The sequence below is a fragment of the Chrysemys picta genome, chromosome 5 (assembly GCF_011386835.1).
Source record: "Chrysemys picta bellii isolate R12L10 chromosome 5, ASM1138683v2, whole genome shotgun sequence".
Taxonomy (NCBI): domain Eukaryota; kingdom Metazoa; phylum Chordata; order Testudines; family Emydidae; genus Chrysemys; species Chrysemys picta.
The window spans coordinates 12,260,961-12,283,410 of NC_088795.1; the positions used below are offsets into that span (position 1 = coordinate 12,260,961).

General features: G+C 43.5%; 2 protein-coding genes across 4 annotated transcripts in view; both read right to left on the minus strand.

The window, feature by feature from the left end:
- Positions 1-3,115: 3,115 nt before the first annotated feature.
- Positions 3,116-15,129, minus strand: EPGN (epithelial mitogen). 2 transcript variants are annotated; one of them, XM_024110100.3, is made up of 5 exons: positions 15,020-15,129; positions 14,394-14,483; positions 6,855-6,972; positions 5,924-6,076; positions 3,116-5,575 (listed from the first exon to the last, which is right to left on the minus strand). In XM_024110100.3, exons 1-5 carry the CDS (start codon positions 15,054-15,056, stop codon positions 5,542-5,544), a joined length of 432 nt encoding a protein of 143 aa, XP_023965868.2. In that variant the 5' UTR covers positions 15,057-15,129; the 3' UTR covers positions 3,116-5,541. The 2 variants fall into 2 exon arrangements, with proteins under 2 accessions (XP_023965868.2, XP_023965867.2); XM_024110099.3 differs by having other exon boundaries at positions 4,985-5,184.
- Positions 15,130-17,337: 2,208 nt separating this feature from the next.
- Positions 17,338-22,450, minus strand: part of MTHFD2L (methylenetetrahydrofolate dehydrogenase (NADP+ dependent) 2 like) — a 63,395-nt gene continuing 58,282 nt past the window's right edge. For both annotated transcript variants that reach the window (XM_005283994.4, XM_024110125.3), the window contains exon 8: positions 17,338-18,988. In XM_005283994.4, the coding sequence (XP_005284051.1) occupies positions 18,876-18,988 (113 nt within the window). In that variant the 3' untranslated portion in view covers positions 17,338-18,875. The remainder of the gene's footprint in view (positions 18,989-22,450) is intronic.

Here is a 22,450-nt window from a genome sequence, read left to right on the forward strand (position 1 = left end):
GATTGGCCTGCCTCTCAAGGTCTGTGAGAGTAGGGGATCATTTTCCAGGATGGGTTGTAGATTGTTGATGATGTGCTGGAGAGGTTTTAGCTGGGGGCTGTATGTGATGGTTAGTGGTGTTCTGTTATTTTCCTTGTTGGGCCTGTCCTGACTTCAAAGAGAAACTGCAGAGCTACAATTCATTTGTGAACTTAACACCATCAATTTGGGCTTGAATAGGGACTGGGAGTGGCTGGCTCACTACAAAAGCAATTTTCCCTCTCTTGGTATTGACACCTCCTTATCAATTATTGGGAGTGGACCACATCCACCCTGACTGAATTGGCCTTGTCATCACTGGTTCTCCATTTGTGAGGTAACTCCCTTCTCTTCATGTGCCAATATATATTTATTCCTGCATCTGTAATTTTCACTCCACGCATCTGAAGAAGTGGATTTTTATGCCCAAATAAATCTGTTACTCTTTAAGGTGCCACCAGACTCCTCATTTTTTTGTGTGGTTACAGACTAACACAGCTTCTACCCCTCTGTAGTACTTCTAACCTGTGCGTGCTACTTGGCCAAGACCAGGATTAGTGAAACATAACAAATTACTGCTCTGTTTTTTTCCGTTCATTACTTTTTCATGCTTACTTATTAGGGGCCAACCCAGCCATCCTAACTCACTTCATGTAGCTCCTTTCTGTGGGAGTGGCCCTTGAAATCAATGGAACTACTTGAGGAGCAGGGTTCTACTCAAGGGGAGTAAGGGTGGCACAATCCAGCCATCAGGTTATTTAGCTAGACCGCTCAAATGATAATTTTGACATATCCTTCCAATTTGTCATGACAGTTCCCTGGGAACAGTTACACAGACAAATACCAAGTTTTAACGTGATGATGCAGACTTCATATGTATATTAAAAAAGCGTATTTGCTCGTGGTCTTCCAACACTGCTTGTCCTTGAGAGTGATAGCCTGCTTCCTTCTTACCCCTTCTCTTCTGCCTTTTGTGAACTACTGTTAGTGCGTAATACAAATATTTTACCGTAATTCCACTAAGAAACTTGTGATCAGTGGAAAAGAAGGATGGTCCAGTAGGTAGGGCACCAGCCAAGGACTCAGAAGATCTGGGTTCAATTCCTGGTTCTGCTAGAGACTCCCTGTGGGACCTTGGCACCTCTGAAGCCCTTTTAAAAAATTGGCATCACATTAGCTCTCCTCCAGTCATTTGGTACAGAAGCTGATTTGAATGATAGGTTACAAAGCACCGTTAGTAGTTCTGCAATCTCACATTTGAGTTCCTTCAGAACTCTTGGGTGAATCCCATCTGGTCTTGGTGACTTATTACTGTTTAGTTTATCAATTTGTTCCAAAACCTTCTCTAATGACGCCTGAATCTGCGACTTTCCAAGGAAATAAAGGAACGTGGAGTGATCATCGCTAACAGTGATGGCCACCCGGCAAGGGACGCGTGTTAGAACTCCAGTGAGCTGGGCATGCCTTTCCGAGAAAGGCAAGCTTCCCCAGAGGGAGGAGAGGAACAAAGCTAGTCCTCTTGACTCCTGAACTAAGCTAATTTAACTAACAAGCAAACTACAGTATCTAAAACTAAACTAGTAATGAGGCGAAAAAAACTTGTAGACAAGGCATGCTCAAGGCAGACACTCTTAAGCACCATCTCAAGCCAACGTGGTCGAGAAGGAACTGAGGGTGTTTCACCTGAGCAGCCCTACATAACCTCGGTGCTTGGCACAAGGCGGCGTAGGGAGCGTGAGAGGGCTGAATGGACACTGCTAATGGAAGTCTGCGATCGAAGGCGTGTGGGGCACACATGCACCTAAAGTGGGGCATCCAGAGGGGGACATATCTCGGAAGAGAACCTGTGGAGGCTCTTCAGGAAGTTAGGCAAATTAGGCAGCAATATAGCAGTTCTTCGGGGAGTGCCAGCCCAAAAGCAGCTGGCACTCCCCAAAGAACTGGTAGCAAAGGCCCAGCATGGCTGACTCCATGAAGGACTCTCTTGCAGCATGGACTTCCTTAGTGGGGTCACTGAGTCACCTGCTCACCCAGTACCTAGTGTGACACATTTGTCTCCAATGCCTCAGAGGCACAGGGAGCCTGGTGCGATACCTTGGATTAGCAGTGACAACCCCTTTTCTCCCCCATTGGCTGCATCTCGGGAGCAATCTGTACATGTGATCTCTGGAGGCCTGAAAGTCACCCACTGAAAGGGCAGTGGAGAAATAAAGCAGGGGCACCACCTCTCTCCTTCTCTGCTCTTTCCCATTTCATTTCCCTTTTCTTTCTGTCCCAGATTCGCTTATACGATCAATATCTAACCTACAACACTCACTTGTCTGGTGTTTCTTTTACTGATCTTTTCCTCCATCAGCAGAAGCCTCAGATGTTCTCCCTAGACAGCCTTTCCAGTGCTGCCCTGGCACCAGAGAGGAACCTGGAAGAGAGCCTAACAATTTGGGTGTGCCCTGATCATGCCTCCATTTCAGGCCACACAATCTGCTTAGCCATCTCCCTGCCCACTTTGCTCATACACTACGCCATACTCACAAAACACAAGAATCAGGTGAGCACACCTTTAGGCACCTTATGTGCCTTGACATCCCCTTTGAACATTAATTATGCACCCTGTTAAGTACTTACTTGGCCACTTAGCCAAGTCAGCCGCTCACCCTAATGGGCTTCAAAAATTGCAGCCAGGATGTTAAAACAAACAAAAACACGTCTCTCTGTGTAAATCTTTTAAGGTTATAAGTTGCTGATGTTCATATCCACAAAACATGTGCCCTTCAAACAACTCGTTAATGTAGGTCTGTATTCTGGCACGCAGCAATTCTGTGCACAGACAGAATCACGTGCAATCTGCATAATGTGTGTGCACATAAAGATCATTGCTGGGTAAAGAGACACCCAAAAAACCTGAAGTCTTCCTCCTTTGACCCATTAGACCATTGCCAGTTTCACAGGAGAAATCAGGATTGGTGAGAAAATGTCCAACCCACTGTCTCCAGGCTGAGCATAAGTTTCTAACAGGTGCCTACGTGAAGCACCTGCCCAAATGATTTAATCGTTCCGTGCCAGATTTTGCTCTCATTAAAAAAGCATGAAGCCAAAGTAAGTTGATTCAAACTGATGAATTTACTATGAGCGGAACAATTGAGAGAGGAGAAATTGTAAACGTGTAGAAGAAAGAAGTAAAGATAATGTAAGGGAACTGGGCTTATTTAGTCTGGAGAAGAGAGGAGTGAGGGGGGATTTGATAGCACCCTTCAACTACCTGAAGGGGGTTCCAAAGAGGATGGAGCTCGGCTGTTCTCAGTGGTGGTAGATGACAGAACAAGGAGCAATGGCCTCAAGTTGCAGTGTGGGAGGTCTAGGTTGGATATTAGGAAACACTATTTCACTAGGAGGGTGGTGAAGCACTGGAATGGGTTACCTTGGGAGGTGGTGGAATCTCCATCCTTAAAGGTTTTTAAGGCCCAGCTTAACAAAGCCCTGGCTGGGATGATTTAGTTGGGGTTGGTCCTGCTTTGAGCAGGGGATTGGACTAGATGACCTCTTGAGGTCTCTTCCAACCCTAATCTTCTATGATTCTATGATTAACTAGACAGCTAGAGAGTTTAATGAGGTTGACCTTGAGAGAAAGGAAAACCAAAACAATATACCTTAAGACAGTGGTCTCCAACCTTTTTCGTCTGGTGGGTGCCAGACAACAAGCCCTGGAGGACTGTGGCGGCAGACAAGCATCCGCTGAAATGCCGCCGACAAGCAGCAATGTCAATAGGCGTCGCCGCCGAAATGCTGCCGAGAAGCAGCTTCTCGGCAGCATTTTGGCAGATGCTCATCCACCGGCCAGTACGCGGGCGCACTTAGATGCCCCGGTGGGCGCCATGGCACCCGCGGGCACCACGTTGGGGACCCCTGCCTTAAGGAATGTGCCCTTCAAAACCTAGAGGAAATGGATGGTAATGCACCTAAGGTCAGCTCCTTGCCAATACATCCTTGCTATTGTATTCATTGTACACTGGCACTTCTAATCAAGCAGGGCAGGTCATACTAGAGGATTTAGGGTCCAGTTTAAAAGGGGAAATGTGCATGTTGACCTATCTTACATATTTTGTTGTGAGCATTTCAATTCTTACTAATGACATTATATAAAATAACCCACGACATGCATCACTTGGAAAAAGTGAATACACATAACAAGGGAGCCTGATTTTCAAAAGACAAATGATGTCCCCAAATTAGCGCTTACACAGTTAGGCACTGTTTCCCCATGGGTGTCTAAATGCAGCTGAAATCTGGATCCACAATGTGCAGCACCTGAAACGAAAACCCTTCTGAGCGATGTTGAAAATGATCAGCACCAGTATTCCAAAACTCACAGTTAGAAGCTGCAAAGTCTTTCAAGAGCCATTGTCCTCTGAATCTATTTTATTTCCCTATCTCAAGAACAAAACTCCCCGTCTGAAGACATCTTGTGCACGAGAAGATGAAAAAGAAAGCACATAATATTAATCTGGCAGGTTGGAGCTGGGCATATTTCCTTTACCCATTTCATTCTTGTTTAAATGGTGATATACTACAAGTTCCATGAGAGTGAAGCCAGCTGGGTAGAACGGTATTAACGAGTCCTTATAACAAAATTGCAACTTCCATAGCAAGTAGAGTCTTGTTCCTCTTGTCCAGCAGTGCACATCACTGGGCAAGAAGATGCCTGACTGACAAGTCTGGGAGTGTGGGGAGCTGCTGTGTGATGTACTGGAAGATCAAGGTTGTCCAGATGAACACTTTCGTAGTCCATTTGAGCTTTACTCTTCTCAAAACGTCAGGAGCCCTTTGTCCTCTAAGATCTCAGGGACTGCTCTCATTCTCAATGTTAGTTTTCCAAAATCAGCTGATCTTTATTCTTCTTAGATTTAATTATATCTTTTTTCACTCACCCATTTCCCAGTGCAAAGCCTTTGCCGCCTTTGTCCATTGTGGCAATAGAAGCATATATTGCATTTAACCCACTTGAGAGATCCGCAGTATTCACGTCAGCCCAGACCCAGACTATAGGCCATTGGGAAACCAGAAGTGGGCTAGACTGATTACTTGCCTTTGGCAGCGCGTGAACTCCATTCTTTGCCTCAGAGCCTTGAGAGACATAGTGTTGTCTTCCTCCATACAGAATGCCCTTCCCTGTTGAACAATCAAGGCTTGAAGTTACCATAAGCAGCTAAAAGAAGTCAGATCTCCACCCAAAAACAAATGAGCTGTAGTCCAACAACAGGGGAAGCCATGTCAATCCACTCAGATAAGTCCCCCAACAACCTTTATTAAAGCAACGAAGGCTTTTATCAAAATGAGTGAAGCCAGCCAGTTCTACAGGCGTGCCAGCTGTGTACCGGCTATTGGATTTTCATTGTCTCTGGTTATCAGTGGCACCTGCTAGTATTTTGTTGGCACTGGTAGGTCTTTCAACTAGGAACCTCCTGTAATTTACAGGAAAATCGGTAAGTATCCTATGTCAGATCTTCACAATGCTGTCTCCCCGGTTCAGACTTTGTACGGTGATTTCAACTTCCCGCACCTAAAATGGATAACCGATTTGTGAATTTAATCACACGATAGAACTGTAATGATGTAAACCGAGCCAAATCCTACTTGCCTAAGTCACATGAGCAGTCCCCATGAACTCAGTGCTGGTGGGCAGCTTCAGAATAATTTTACACGTTACCAAAGCAGAAATAGAGGCACAGAGCAGTTCAGTGACTTGTCTAAGATCACGCACTAAGTGAGGGACAGACCCAGGAACAAATTCCTTAGCCCTCTGCTCTATCCACTCAGGCTAATATAATGCTCTTGCTTCCAGGTATTCTGAACAGTTTAGAAATTCACATAACAATTTTCATGCCCCAGAAAACACCATTTTCCATACCTCTTTCTTACATAGCAATAGATTAGAGCAATGATCCCACTCAGTAACATTCCAGCGCCAATTCCCACGGCAATATAGGGCTCATAAGAATTAAGCGCATACGAATTTAACGTCAAGTGTTCACATCTTTCTCCGTTGTAACCTGTCAGGCACCTAAAAAGAAAAAAAAAAAAAAAGAAAAATCCCCAAGAGTATTCAGAAAATCTTAACTTGAAACTGTAAGATACCTATTACCTTTGATTCATTTTAAACGCTTTGCAATTAAAATGTGGAAGGGAACTAAACTGGGGTGGGCAGATTCTCTTTTGCAGTTGGAACCCCGTATGCCAGAAAGCTGCTGGATCCGGTGCGCTGCGAATTCCCCCTGACAGAGCGGGTAGTGAGAGAACAGTGCTCTGGTGATACCTACCTGTTGTAATGACCATTGGGCCCATAGACAGCCAAGAATAGCTCTAGAAAGCCCTGAATCTTCTGCTTTCGCTTTCTCCAGTAAGCTTTAATTACCAAGAGTATGATGTTGTCACAGCTCCGTTGTCGTGTTAATAAAGAACCTGAACTTGCATGATGCCCAACTTTAAATATGGAGATATACCTATCTCCTAGAACTGGAAGGGACCCTGAAAGGTCAGTGAGTCCAGCCCCCTGCCTTCACTAACAGGACCAAGTACTGATTTTGCCCCAGATCCCTAAATGGCCCTGTCAAGGATTGAACTCATAACCCTGGGTTTAGGAGGCCAATGCTCAAACTACTGAGCTATCCCAGTGCATAGGTCACGCTGGCTTCTGTGGATCTACTCAGATGTTAAACTTATGCCCGCGTACAAATCAGATTGCAAGTTGGGATAAATGTTATGTGTAACATACACAGGAAAACAAATATAAACTCGTCTACTTCTCCAAGAGCGTCTATTTAAACATTCAGTGTATTTACCTGCATATGGGTTTCTTGAGTTCACTGTGAAAAGCACAAAGGCCATTAATACAATAACTTTTGTGTTCTTCAAGACAGGATTTCATAAGCTTCAGAGCAATAGGTTCCTCCGTGTAGTCTATTGGGAAAGACGTAGGGGAGGAGGAAAAGTTACATTTGAAGAAATAAAATGGTCTGAAAACAGTAATCACATCATTTTGAAAAGTACGATCATTTACAAGAGAAAACCCCATTGCACACACGTTTAAGATGAGGTAAAATTTGCTGACCAATAGCGACACTGCCAGCTAAAACAGAACAGAGACGCTGGACACCTTAGCATGGAGTTTTTCCAACACCAGTTTTAAATAAATGATTTCCTCTTAGTAAATGGGCAGAAGTTTAATGAATATGCTGGATTCATTCCAAGTTAATGTCAGCATAACACAGCCTGAAACCCAGCAGGATAGGAGCACAGGGGATTAGCAGGTTCAGGGAGCTGTAATTTACCTTGCTGTTAGCCACTACTTCTGAATCTGGCCTAATGTGATTAATTTTTAATCAAAAGGACAAAACACCATTTCTTTAAGGCAGCTTGCCCGTAGTTTGTTCCCAACACTAGCAGCTAATTTTTTTACATAAATGGCACAAATCAGGACCATTCTTCAGGATTGTGGATAGATCACTATTTGTTGATAGAACGAGCCAGAGGCCAACAGTAATGGGTCGCAGGATGGAGGGGTGTGGTGGGGAAAAGGAAGGGAAGATGTCAAAGGCTTGCTGGTCGGAGGAAGTATTTGTTTGAACAGGTCTCCTGACTGCAGGAGTTATTGATTGGGTGGAATGGCCAATCCATGTCTGTTATTTCGGGGAATTGTTTTAGACATAGCCGAGTGAGTTCCTACCTGAATATTTCACAACACCGGCTTTCAGTCGTGACCGCAAAAAAAGCAAAAAACATGCAGGACAAGAACAACACCGCTTCCAAGTAACTGAAGTCTGGTATTGGTCTTTTGTCAAGCGGAAAGCTTCCCTCCGAGTACGTGCTGAAACAACGCTCCAGCAGGGCGCTCACGTTCTCTACCTCGTTGGAGGTGCCGTCAGAGATGTAAGCCCAACGTCCTGCCCTGACCACTTGTGGTCACTGACGATCCCATGACACATTTCTCAAGAGTGACATTATTAATCCCCCATTTCCTGACCAAATTCCAATCAGAGTCATTCCATTCTGCCTTGCTACATTGCTCTGAGCTGGGTGAGCTCTTCCTCTTCTCATCCTAGTGCAAACAGCTCTAGATGGCTCTTGTGTGCCACTGTATCGTAAAGCACTTCAGCGATGAGTCGAGTCATTCTGACATATAGAGGGCCTGATCCTGTCACCATTACTCAAGCTGAGAAGCAGCTCCCTAAGGGAGTAGCCCCACGGCCATCCAAGATACTGTTCTGCTGAGAAGGACTGGAGATTGCATCAATCACGTACCTCTTTGAGACTGGATGCGAACTCACCCTTCATGAGTTAATCAGAAGCCCCTCGACCGAAGACAAAAGGGGTTTGTGAACCCGCCCAGGAGTTCGGATTGAGCGGGCGGGCAGGCAGACACAGCGAGGCAGGCAGAGGCAAAAAGCAAGCCAGCCAAGCAGTAGCCAGAGAGTACAGTAGGGCTGCCACCCGTCTGGGTTTTACCTGGACATCCTGGTTTTTGGCTTCGGTGTCCGGGTGCTACTTAGGATTGCCAGGTGCTCAGTTTTTGACCGGAAAGTCTGGTTGAAAAGGTGACCTGGCAGTGCCCAGTCAGATGTAACGACTGGACACCAAAAGTCCAGTTACCGCAGGGAAGGAGGCGGCGCCAGGGCATTAACCCACACCAGCCCCTGCTCAGTTGGGGCAGCAGGCTTGTTGTCAGGCTGCAGGAGCTCCCGTCCCAGCCCTGGAGCAAGGGGGGACCCAGCTGGGGAGGGAGGAAGGTGGAGACGATCCAGTGAGCGACAGGGAGAGGGAGGGAGAGGAGTGAGGGCTGGGGGCGGGGCCTTGGGGGGAAGAGGGAGAGAAGAGGGTGAGGCCTCAGGAGTCCTGTTACAGCAATTAAAAAGGTGACAACCCTAGAGTACAGTGTAACCCTGGAAAAAGCTACCGAGTATTTTGGGGTCTGTTGGCTAAAGAGGCTTGGAGCTGTACGCTAAGAAGCCGCTTCCTGCTATTTAATGTTTTCTGCACTCACTCAGAGACATAGGACTTTGTACATTCTTTGTAAACAAAACTGCATCAGATAACTACCTGATATCACCAATTTCATCTCCCAGCTGAACATCCCCAGAGCTCCAAACTGCTGCTCAGGTCAAAAAGAGGCAAAGAGTACAACTCAACATGTGTATTGGCAGCAGCATCAAGCCTCAGGTTTGTTAAGTGCTTTGGTATTTTAGGGGACGAAAGGGCCCATAGACATTTATTCTTGAAATAAGTAGGTGGTTTATTCCTCCCTTTCAGGAAATGCTACTGGAGCGGGAAGAACCACCTTACTTTAAAATGAACTTTTTTAGGTGGTGAAGCCAAACTCTCTGCTGCTGTAACCATGGAAGTCAATGACTCTTGCTAGCAAAGAATTTGACCCTGTATCTAACAATCAGAGTAAAATGTCACACACTATGGGTACATCTACACTACCCGCCGGATCGGCAGGTAGCGATCGATCTATCAGGGATCGATTTATCACGTCTCAGCTAGACGTGATAAATCGATCCCCGAATGCGCTCCCCGTCGACTCCGGAACCCCACCGCTGCGAGAGGCAGAAGCGGAGTCGACGGGGGAGCGGCGGCTGTCGATCCTGTGTGGCGAGGACGCGAAGTACGTCAATCTAAGTCGATCTAAGATACGTCGACTTCAGCTACGCTATTCTCATAGCTGAAGTTGCGTATCTTAGATCGATTCCCCCCCCCCCCCCCAGTGTAGACCAGGCTTATAAGCCATACCCATGTTAACAGAGGCTGGCCTAGCAATCAAGTGACAGTACAACAAAGCAGAGGCTCGGCAGTAGTCTTGCAGGTCAGCTGAGGAGGGCCGGGCTGTGCAGACAATGCACTCAGAACCTGGATTGCGGGAGCATTTGGGTAGGTCTACACTGTAATTAGACACCCGGAACTGGCCCAGCCCACAAGCCCGAACCAGCTGGCATGGGCCCGCTGCGGGTGGTGTAGACATACCCTTTCTGTCACTCCGTAGCAACTCTTGCGGCTGACTCAGAGGGCAGTGTACTTAAGACATGTGACTCCTTTGAGGAAAAAAAAAGTATAAAAATCAAGCAAATTAAATTACTGTTGGGATTCCTTAATTAACACTTAGAGAAGCAACGCTGCTAGACAGAGTAGTCAAAACTCTGCTCCATGGGCTTGAGTAGGACGGTGAACCAGAGGGGTCTCCAGGCAGCTGAGACCTTGTTTCGGGGGAATCCGAGACAGACCAGAGGGCTGAAAAGAACAGATCTGGAAGGAAGAAGTCGTCTATAAAATTGGTAACCACCTTCTCTGTTTGCCAAGCAGGAACTGCGTGAGGCTAGCACAGGGCCTGTTTGTGTATGTTTGTGGAAGAGAGACTCGTTAAGGGGAACAGGAGTACTTGTGGCATCTTAGAGACTAACAAATTTATTTGAGCATAAGCTTTCGTGGGTTACAGGCTACTTCATCGGATGCATGTGAAGTGGGCTGTAGCCCACGAAAGCTTATGCTCAAAGAAATTTGTTAGTCTCTAAGGTGCCACAAGTACTCCTGTTCTTTTTGCGGATACAGACTAACACGGCTGCTACTCTGAAACCTGTTAAGGGGAGTGTAATGTGTAGCTCTTAATGTCTAACACAGGAGTTATGTGCTTGATATAACCCTTTACCGCTTGTGTAATTCCTTCTCAACAAACTGCTGTGCATTGAAAATAATGACGGTGGACCTTTTTCATTGGTGTGACAGTAATCTGCTCTGCCAGGAGCCAGTAAACATCCATTTCAGGGGTAGTAGCACCCCCTGTTGCCAACACTGGGGAGGTAGGATTATTCTGCTAAATATATTTCACTTAAAGCCATGGCAAAATGGTTAAAATAAATTAAAAACATTCATTAAAATTTGCTAATCTACATAGAAAAAAGCACAAAATCTCCCGCTGTCAGAATAAAACTGTAATATTTTCACTCTGCACAAAAAAAACCTTCCTGGTTTTGTATGGAAGTACCATAGCAAGTTGCCAAAAGGTGGCAGCATTCCATTTTCATAGGATGAAAGTACAAAATAGCTGTATCAGACCTCATTGTTATTCTAAATACATTTAATACAGGAATGAAAACAGGCCTAGAAAATGTTTTGAGACAAAGCTTGGAGAGAAAAATCTTGTAATTCAAGGGCCCAGTCCTACAGTAATGTTTCACACACACACAAAGCCCCCACTGACATCGTTGGAAGTTTTGTCTAACTAAGGGCTGCAAGATCAGATCTCAAATCCAGACCACAAAATTAAAAGTGCTAAATACTGTAACACTACAATTTAAGAGGAATTACATTCAAATGAATTATACAATCCGAAACAAAAAGAAAAACTTTCTTTCTAATCACATACGGAGACAATTCTACTAATTTAAATATCGTATTATCCACTTAGATACTAGATAAGCTGTTTAAAGAGCACATAGTGATACTGACCTTGGCAAAGCATTTTGTGCTCTATCAATGAAAAGCATCATATAAGAGCCAGGTATTAGTTCCCATTTGCCCTTTAAGTCATGTGAAGAAAATATGCAATATAAGCATGCATATAGATGGATGTTTGCCACATGTGAGTCATACAAAGAGGTGAATTTGACCTGATCTGACATGAAATCAAACTAATGGATACCTGAAGGATTGGTCATGACAAAACTGACAGATTTTACAGTTTGACACAGAATGACAGAGCTGTTATAAAAGAAAAACTAAGTGTATATGCTATATAGTTACCATATGTACCAGCACACACACACACACACACACACACACACACACACACACACACACACACACAGAGTCCACGTGTGCACACGCATCCACATGCAAAATATCCAAAAAACACTGAGTGCACCAGAGGTAGATTTGTATAAACTACAAATGCCCAGCCTTAGCTCCAGACTGCAATACACTTAATAGAAATTGCATCAGACAGAGACCCGTCATTTCTTCTGCATTATCTTTGATGCATATTGCCCCATTTCTGAGCAGGTGAGAACTAATCATCCCCAGGGATGCAGGTAAATGCGTCAAAGAACTTATTGGACCGCTGTGTGACAGCTGATCCATCAGGGGGCTATTTGGTATAGGCTGTGCAAAACACACCAGGAGTTGGCTGGTGGGCCTGCACACGTTCTTTTCCCTGCATTTTGAGAGTAGTATATTCACCCTCAGTTCCTGGCACTCAGCTGATGACGCTGAGTATGTAGATTTTCATCCGTGATCCAGCTCTTCTAACTCTCTCCCAGTTCTGTCCCACTCTGAGTAAAACAAGACCCTTCCTATCTCCCCAATTCCTTCCTGCCGAACATTGGAAGACATCCCCCTCAGGCGGGAAGAAATTCTTATATTCCCTATCAACTTCCAGGCAGCTGCCAGCCCAGTCTCCTGTCTCTCCATGTTGTTTCTTTCCTCCCGCTGACCTTGCCACTCAAGGTGACCCACCAGCCCCTAATTTTTGCAGTTGAGGATGACTATATGACATGCGGACTAGGGAAGAAGGAAGGTTCCTGGCTGATGGGTGTGGGACTGGATCCACAATCCCACAGGATAGTGCCATTTCCAACCTGGCATTCGCTTGGGAGTTAATTAATTTCCTAAGGGTTTGTTATTAACATGCTTTAATTATGAGCTTCCTTACTTCAGTATTTAATGACTGTTCCACCTGCCTAGAAATGGAAGCTGCAAGAATGGAGTGAAAGGATGTGGCCAGTTTCACACAAGAGTCTTTAAACACTTCCTTCCACCCCAAAGTCCAGTCTTCCAACTCTTAAAGGGTTACGGCTTTTAGAAGCAGAGGACTCCGATGAAGTGGGTTTTAGTCCACGGAAGCTTATGCCCAAATAAATGTGTTAGTCTCTAAGGTGCCACAAGGACTCCTTGTTGTTTTTGCTGATACAGATTAACACAGCTGCAGCTCTGATACTTATATCTGCAAACCCCAGTGTGCAATTGCATGCCTGTATTTGTGAGCAATTGTTAAAGCCACTGTCTTGCTGACTGCAAATATCCATTTTATATCCGTAACAACAGCAAGTGTACATTGAGGTGGTATAGCTGCCCACGTGGCTTTGTTCATGCAAGTGAACCTCTCATTTGTAAAAATCTGCCCCATAATAAATTCTCTCTCTCTAGTACAACCAGTATTTCAGACAGCAAGGCTAGTCGATGAATCACCATATAAATGTCTACAACCCTGTGACACCAAAGAACACCATTTTTTCTTCTTTATCCAATGTTGGAAGAACACCCATGTCACAGAGAAACACTCTAGGCCACATCATGAGCTCCATCTACAGCAGGGAAGGGCAAAGTACGGCCCACCAGCTATTTTAATCTGGCCCTTGAGCTCCCGTTGGGGAGCGGGGTCGGGGGCTTGCCCCACTCTGGTGCTCCTGCCGGGGAGCAGGGTCGGGGGCCACTTCACGCGGCTCCCGGAAGCAGCGGCATGGCCACCCTCCAGCTCCTACACATAGGAGCAGCCAGGAGGCTCCGCTCTGAATGCTGCCCCCACAGCTCTCATTTGCCGGGAACCACGGCCAATGGGAACTGCAGGGGTGGTGCCTGCGGATGAGGCAGTGTGCAGAGCTGCCTGGCCGCGCCTCCGCGTAGGAGCCGCAGAAGGGACATGCCGCTGCTTCTGGAAGCCGCTTGAGGTAAGTGCCACCCAGAGCCTGCACCTCTGCGCCCCAACCCCCTGCCCCAGCCCTGATCCCCCTCCCACTCTCCAAACCCCTTGGTCCCAGCCCAGAGCACACTCCTACACCCCAAACTCATCCCCAGCCCCCTCCCCAGAGCCCACACCCCCAGCTGGAGCCCTCCCCCCTCCTGCATAACTTGGGATAAGTATAAACAGAGGGGAAATTATTTTTTTGTAGTGACCCAGCCACTGCCAGTCACTACAAAAAATAATTTTCCCTCTGTTGATATTCACCCCTTCTTGTCAACTGTCGGGAATTGGCCTTGATAGCACGGACAACTCCACTTGGTAAGGCAACTCCCATCTTTTCATGTGCTGTATATTTATACCTGCCCCTGTATTTTCCACTCCGTGCATCCGACGAAGTGGGTTATATCCCACGAAAGCCTATGCCCAAATAATGTGTTAGTCTCTATAGTGCCACAAGGACTCCTTGTTTTTACTGACACAGACTAACAGGGCTACTCGTAGAGAAATGTTCGCATTACAATAAACGCTACCATTTGACTAAACGACCGTCACGTTAAGAGTAGTTATCAATTCAACTACACTCAGTAGATAGGATTTTTTTTTTCAGTCTACAAAGGCTTATTGGAGACAATACAGAGCAGAGCAGAAATACCTTCTGTGTTGTTGTTTGCCCAGCTATTCCATCTGTCTGTGGTTAGCAACGAAACAGTAATAGCTTCCTCTTCACCCAGCGCTACCATTGCTGTAGAATGCAAACACATATTGGCTTTAGCAGGAAAACACTTTTGCATGAAGCTTATTTCATCTGTACAAATGGGTCCATTAAATGGACTGCTGAATGCCGAAACTTAAATAATGAGGATTTCTTTTTATTATGTTCTTGCCTCTTTGAATTCCTTTGCTCACAACTTAGTTATGACGGTGGGGAACAGAAAACGAGCTACTGTTTGAATAGTCTCCGAATACATATCCATGCTCTTATAAATCCCATTGTAATTACTTGATATTGTATGCAATACAGTTCATTATAACATGCTATATAAGGCATATCTACTGATAGATACTCTTTAAAATGATTCAAAATGAAATCATATTTATCCAAAAATTCAGTGAAGTCAGAAACTACTGAAACTAATTTTGTTTCTGAATTCCTTTGAGCTTTTTGGATTTTTTCCCCCACTGCTTATTACAGAAAATATGAGTGAACTTTTCTTAAACAAATGTATAAATACAAACCCTATGTTTATAAGACACCAATAAAAACCCCAATAAACCTACCTCTTAGCAAAATATATATTAGCATTCCAAATGCCATATCTAGTAGCAGATTAACAGTGTTTTCTTCTCTTCTTTCCAGAGAGCTGGGTTGTTCTGCTTACCTGTGCTCATGTGTCTTCCTTGCACTTATATACCGTGAAGCGTCGCCTGCTGTTCTGACCAATAAAAAAAACAACGTGCATCTGGCAACAACCTAAAGCCTCAGGCCAACCACACATTCATTTAGGAAACTATCATTATCTAGCAATCTGTTCGGGTTTTCTTTTGAAACACCCGTTTCCTATTACCTGTAGGCATAATTGTGCATGCAAGGACACTGTTTTATGGAGAAACCTGGTATCTGTCAAAGCAGAGTAACAAGATACAATGAAGCAAAAGTCAGTGAAACTAAACGTATGTACTACTTACAAATGAGAGATATTTTCTGTGTGGCTTGTATTTTGGGGGGCTTATATTATTCCTAGAGAGGAAGGATTGGCCAATGGTTAAGGCACTAGCTGAGAACTTAGAAGACACAGACCTCACTGAAGCTGATGGGTGTGCTAGCCACCTCTCATTCAGGCTAAAAAGGGAGCAATGAAATGTCTCTTTGTTTAGTGATAGCTGAAACAATGGGAGACCACCACCCAAGGTACTGGCTGTATGTAAGGCCTGGGCAGAGGCTTAGCCATGCATGCCAAGAGGTTTCCTTGGAACTGATTGAAAATGCAGGGGTTGGGGCGTTCTTTGGTTGGCGCTATGGGGGTGAGCAGAAAGCCTGGGGAAAGCCAGAGAAGAACTGGTAGCATGGCTGTGAAAGGAAACCAAGAGGGCTTCTCTTTGGGCAGACTACTGGGCAGGAAGGTAGACTTGGAAGTTGTGAGGAAGAAAACTGACTCTTCCTGTTTGTTTCTATTGTGTGCAGGGAAACAGGACTCTGTTTACGTTCTTTGTAAATAAACAGGGTTGCACTGACAAATATACCTCACTCCTATCACTCACTGCTCTTTCTAATGGAAACAATCCTGCAAGGCCCTCCATATTGGCTAACAGCTCAGGCCAAAGGGGCACCAAAAGCCATATAGGTACCTAAGAAGATACCTGAAAGATAGTACAACATCAGTTACATTTCTATTAGTGTTTACAATTAGGAGTGGTCCCTCCCAGTGGTCACTAATTTAATCAGCAGTCCCTGGTCCAGCAAAGCACTTGTACATGCAAGTAGTCCCATTGCCCTAACTCTCACACATTGTTATGCTCACAGAACACAAGCAGCCACTTCCACTTTCTCAACAGAGAGCTAGAGGGAGGGACTAACATTTCACAATGTAAGGATACTGTGGTACATCTCTACTGTTCTCACTGTGTCAGGTTATTCCTCTGTGTTGTGTTCCTCTCAGTGACCCAGCGGATTAGATCCAGGAGCTTCACTTGTCAGGAGGAAAATGGCGTGTTAGCCTTGCCCATTCTAATTCACTCTCCTGGGAATGCATTACAGCCAGGAGGTTTTGATCTTTGTCAGTTGTGCTGTGTCACTGCACACCTGCACATTCGTGGGGTGCAGCTTGTGTTTTATGCCTAGGTGGGTAACCCTTGCTAACAAATCACAATTCAGGAGGATAGCTGGATCAAGCGAGCTTGATTTTCTATATCTATCCATCCATGCACCCACCCACACAATAGGAACTTAATTGAACCAGTACCCACAAGGTGGCTTCTTCATTATCAATAGGTTCAGTAGGATTGTATCCTTATACCCGGATCCTGCAAATACTTATGTGTGTGTTTAAATTTAAGCATGTGCCTAAGGCTATGTCTGCACATCTGTACTGCTGCAGCTGTGTCGCTGTAAGGTGTCTGTGTAGACGCTCTCCTACCGGCATAATTAAATACAGCGGTAGCTATGTTGGCAGAAGAGCATCTCCCGCTAACATAGTGCTGTCCACACCAGGTCGGTCTGGGGTATGTTTTTTCACAGCCCTGACTGACAAAAGTGCTAGTGTAGACAAAGCCTAAGTGTATGCTGGACTGGGACATTATTTGTACATGGTTGTTGACATGGTTTATGCCTCAGGCTTCAAATGTTCTTCCTGTAAAAAACACATTACAGAAATGAACATTTTATTCCGTTCATTTGGCACAACAGTTTTATTTACTTCCTTGGTTTATACTATTTTGGCCACCATTAATTTTTCTAAATATGTAGAAAAATGTTAGCAGAAATAGAAATACTTTTACTTTTCATTTTTGTATTTTATGTACATTTAACGAAAATAGCAGGTATTTGGTGTTTAAAAACTAAACAGAAAAAATGGTCATAAGAAAAATCAGTACAAGTGTAACTTTCCAACTTTTTTTTTTATTGTAGAAAGTACATTTTTGTAATTGAAGAAATATTCAGCATTATATTTGGGCTTTTTTCATTCAGGCAATCTACAAACTACTGGCAAGCATCAATGGCTCTTGATTAGAGTAAATAATCAAAACCCTCTCTACTGAAATTCAGAGATGTAAACAATGGCCCAATCTGACACCAACTGACGTCAGTCGGAGCTGGAGTGGGCCCTCAGTGTTAATAATATATGCAATCATCATCAGAATGGCTTATTATTGGTATTCACTGGCATTCCCATTTTAATTTTACATCGCATTTGATTACTCTAATCCAGTTTTTGAACTGACATTCTCTCTCATTGAATGAATAAGTGAGCATCAACATTTTTATTCCTTCTTTAAATACAGATAAATATTCCCCATTCTCCCAAGTTTGCCTCTTATTTTTATAGCAGTAGTGTCCTCGTCCCAATGTCACTCTTCTGTGGTCACTGAAGTGAATAGCAAAACTCCCATGGGACCAGGATTGGGCCTTATGGCAGAGACTAAGAACATAAACTGATCACAGGAGGCAAGAGGGAACGCAGTTCATAGTTTTAACACAACTATTTCATTCTGGATGATCTTTTCCTCCCCTTTTATATTACCGATGACACATTTCTATAGTAGGTTTTACTATAGACTTATTAATCCCAGCCCTGATCCTGCTAAGTGATCCATACATGGTCACATCATAGGATCAGGGCATATCAAACACTGAGCATGCTTAAAAAGAAACACAACACACTGCATGTGTAGCAACACATTTGGCTAACAAAGCCTGGATTGTGAAGGAGACAAATTCTGGTTTCCATTCTAGTGCACGTAGCCTCCACTGACTTCTGGGTACGTAGATAAGGTCAGAATTTGGCCTTTTGTGTGTAAGCTTATTTTAATATAAAAAAAATCTACATGCTGAACGTGAGCTTTATGATTTACCTTTATGATTTCAGCATGACTGGCATGCAGTTGAATCTTAGGTTGGAATCTTGCATTACTTGGGCATGCAAAATTCCTACTGACATCAACAGAAGTTTTGGATTTGCAAGGAATTCAAGATTTAGAATAAATTTTTCAAAAGTGTGTAAGTGACTTGGGAGCCTAAGTTCAATTTTCAAAAGGTGATTGAGCATTTAGGAGCTTAAGCGTCATTAACTTTCAATGAAGTTTAGGGTCCTAACTGACTAAGTCACTTTTGAAAATAGGACTTAAGAGTAAAATTTTCAAAAGCATCTTAGTCATTTTTTTTTTATAAACAAGATTGACTCACAGAACAACAATACACATGTGAAAGCTGTGATTGCACTTTGTTTTACTCACAATTCAGCTGCAGGAGGTAACAGAAGGTATTGCAACATTTTGTAAATCATTCTCAGAGTCATAATATTTTACATGAAAAAATAAATACAATGTAGAAATAAATATATTTGTAGTAAAAAATAAATGTTTTATGTATCAATAAATAGAATGACTGGGATTCATTTTTTCGTGTAGCAGTAGCTCTCTAGTAAATGAGCTTTTTAGCAGTAATGAGCGTGTTCTTCAAGAGCATGGCAACAGTCATGGGTCCTACTCCTCCTGGGACTGGAGTGATAAAGCCAGCTTTCTTCTTTACCTCTAATATAAACAGAAAAAAGGATACGACTGTAAGAATATTTCAAAACAATATATTTTCAAAAGCTCTGATATTTCAAAAGTGTGCATGAATTTACTGTATCATCTCAGGAAAGTTTGGGAATCTCACTTTGAAAATAAAAAAGGAAGTCCAAGTCACCTGTGCATCTGGTGGATGGAATTACAGATGGGCTTCCACCACCACTGTTCTAAAAACGTACCAACAGCAGGGCTGCAGTTGAGATTTGAGCCCTCTGTCTCAATCTGGCCTACCACCTGTGGCCAGAATACTTAGGCCTGGTCTACGCTGGAGGTGGGGATCGATCGAAGTTACGAAACTTCAGCTACGTTATTTACGTAGCTGAAGTCGACGTACTTAGATCTACTTACTATGGTGTCTTCACTGCAGCAAGTTGACTGCTGACACTCCCCCGTCGACTCCGGAGTACCAGAGTTGATGGGAGAGTGCTTGGCGGTCGATTTATCGCGTTTTCACTAGACGCGATAAATCGACCCCTGGTGGATTGATCGCTCCGGAGGCAAGTGTAGACATGTAGTGTCCATCAAAGGAAAGGGAGGAGTAAAAAGAGAGAGGAATTTACTGGCTAACATGGCTTAGAGATCTGGGATAAGACCAAAAGACAAAGTTGGGGCTGAATGGATCCAGCACCTCAAGTAATAAATTCTCACAGGGATCATCAGTTTTACATAATTAGTTTCCTCACAGGAGGCTGCTGAAAACTACACCAGCAACCCAGTCACAAACCATGAAACATTACCCTCCCCCCACCCCCCGCAGGGTTAGGGCATTCTTTCATTACTCATGAGAAATACTAATGGCAGTATCCTGGACATTTAAAAAAACAGCCTTTAAGGGCACAGGAGAAATGGAGAACAGTGTCATGTTAACCTGTTGGCATGGGAGATGGAATTTCTTGGTACAATGTGCTACTTATATATTTTGCATAAGGTTAACCATTGGAACTCCAGGCTAACCACTTGCAAGGGAATCATTTCACTTTCAGAAAACCCATCCAATGATGGAATGCAATCAATAAATTATGTGCTAGTTGTGGTTATTCTACATGGAAAGTCTATTTCTGCCCTCAACTGTCCAGACTGCTGTAGCTTGTGATTATTTTCGGGTTGTACATCTTCACCTCCCCACTAGCAGCTTCAGAATTGGCAGTGCTAGCTCTTAAGGAATTGCCAGAAAAATCAAACCCTGTTGTTCCTGCCAAAGGCATGAAACAGAATAGAGGAGTGAACTGGAATTGCTAAACAGCATTTGCCACGGAGTTGGACTCTGCATAGCAGGTGGATTCTGCTGGAGAAAGTTTGGGAAAGGCACCTATGCACAGCATATATATGTGGATTAAGAAGGAAACATCTTTTTTTCCCCCTAAGTGGACCATGTTCATCTCCGATGTAAGTGGGAATATCCCACCAAAGTCAGTAATGGGCTGAAATTGCACCATTATTTTCAAATTAGGCATTATATGAGATCCATGGAGATGAAGGGCTAGAAAATTAGGCAGCTAAAATATGAGGAATAAAGTTACTTGACAATACTACCGATAAATTAAATGTACATGGGTCTGGTGCTCGACTGGTGGAGTAAAATGAAAGATCTTAGAAAGAACCATTGAGAGAAGAAACTAAGGGTTGCTATTAGTTTAATAGACAGGATATTAATTAATTTTCTAGCTGTTTCTTTGTAACGAACAATTGATTACGAATGAAGATACCTCTCCAGACTATTTTTTGCAGTTAGGGCCTGATGCTGCATCCACTGATGTAATTGACAAAGTTCCCATTGAGTTCAGTAGCGCCAAATCAAGCCCTTACTGAGGCGAAATCTAGTAGTGGTAATTAAAGGTGATAGGGTTTTAATTACTCCATTGATTGATGCCACCAGCCATGTTAAAAGCTTTTTGAAAGGCAAACATAAATTGCAATGTGTTTTTTTGCTTATATTATACAATAAGAATGAATTTGATGAAATATGACAGTCACCCTTAAAATTCTCGGATACATGATTTGCATTTTCTTTTATTAGTTTTATAATTTTGAACAAATTCCTACTCGTTTTTTGATTACATTTGGTGTGTTAATTTAGTCAAGTTTTCACTGCACTGTCCCAATCAATGTCATAGTCACTGAATGGAACTATACCCGGGCCTGAAGTAATATTAGCACATATCAAGACTGTTATCCTGTATTGGGGAGTAACGTAATACTAATTAAAACAGAATGCATCTCAAATGGAAACAAATTTGTTTCCAAATGGTAATATTTCATGGTTTTCTTTTCAGAATGCAATTTATACCATCTTATTTACAAAGAGATGCAATATACAACCTGAAGATGTTTTTCCTGTAGAAAGCTTAGCAATGAAAATCATGCATAGTATTAATTAATTACCTGAAGTGCTGGTGTCCCTGTTGGGACTAAATGCACGGGGTGCTGTTTTTCCCAGATGCTGGGCAGTTCCTATTCTTGCACTGAATGTTAGGTACTGTATCATTATCGTGCATCAGAGTGAGACAGAGGTTTACTTTTATACTGGCTTACATAACTACCTGCCTAGGATCAGTTTGCGAAGGACAGTCCAAGGGCCACATTTTTAAAATGAACAATAGGTGACTAAGTAAAGCCATCTAAAAATGAGTTTGCCCTTGCAAAAGGGTGATTGCAGTCTGGTAAATCCCTAGCTAGAGGAGTAAATGTGGATGTGTTGAATGCATTTTTTGCAGACAAACTTCGGTGCCCAGATCTGAAAATCTGGCCCTGAAACTTCTAAGCAGATTTGGTTTGATTGTGCAGCTTGATAAATCAGCGTGCGGTTTCTGAGCTGGCGTTTGGATACGACAGACCTATCAGCAGCAAATGACGTGTTGCATTGGCAATTACTTTGTCTCACCTTCACTTTTAGGTGATGTAAAAGCTCTAGCCTCTGAATCTGCTTTAACTGCATGGAGACTCCTGAAACATACAGTGCCCTAAGCATTTATTTGGCAGTCTGGAAAACGCCAGTATTCTAATTAAGCGCCTAAGGGGAACGAGTTGTCACTTTGTAGCTTCTTTAGAACTTTAAAATATCTCTTTGATTCTTAACAAGAAATGAAAAGCAGATTGTTTCCTTGACAAACAGGATCCTCGACTTTGGAAACAGTCTTCATTTGCTAGGTTCCTTTAAAGTTAAAAACTTCAGACATCGAAGAGGATTAATCACACAATCTAAGAGTAGATGACAGTGCTCTCATGCCAATAAACTAGACTCATTCATGTCAAAAACAGCCAGATACAAACATAACTTCACTCTTTGAACTGAACATTTGTGGGTAACAGTCTCAAGGAGTAGTCTGCAACTTTTGCGGCTCAAAAGTTGATCTGTGTACAACAGTCACAAGAGCATTTTGGCACAAACTTTACGTTTAGCACGTTATTTACTTCAAATGGTCA

What these genes read in the sequence shown, in the direction of transcription:
- EPGN (XM_024110099.3), bottom strand. Translation starts at nt 15,056, where the DNA reads ATGGCATTTGGAATGCTAATATATATTTTGCTAAGAG. An exon ending in CTCAAGAAACCCATATGCAG is followed by an intron (nt 6,077 to 6,854) that starts GTAAATACACTG and finishes TTTTCTTTTTAG; the next exon opens with GTGCCTGACAGGTTACAACG. An exon ending in TATTGCTATGTAAGAAAGAG is followed by an intron (nt 5,185 to 5,923) that starts GTATGGAAAATG and finishes ATTGTTCAACAG; the next exon opens with GGAAGGGCATTCTGTATGGA.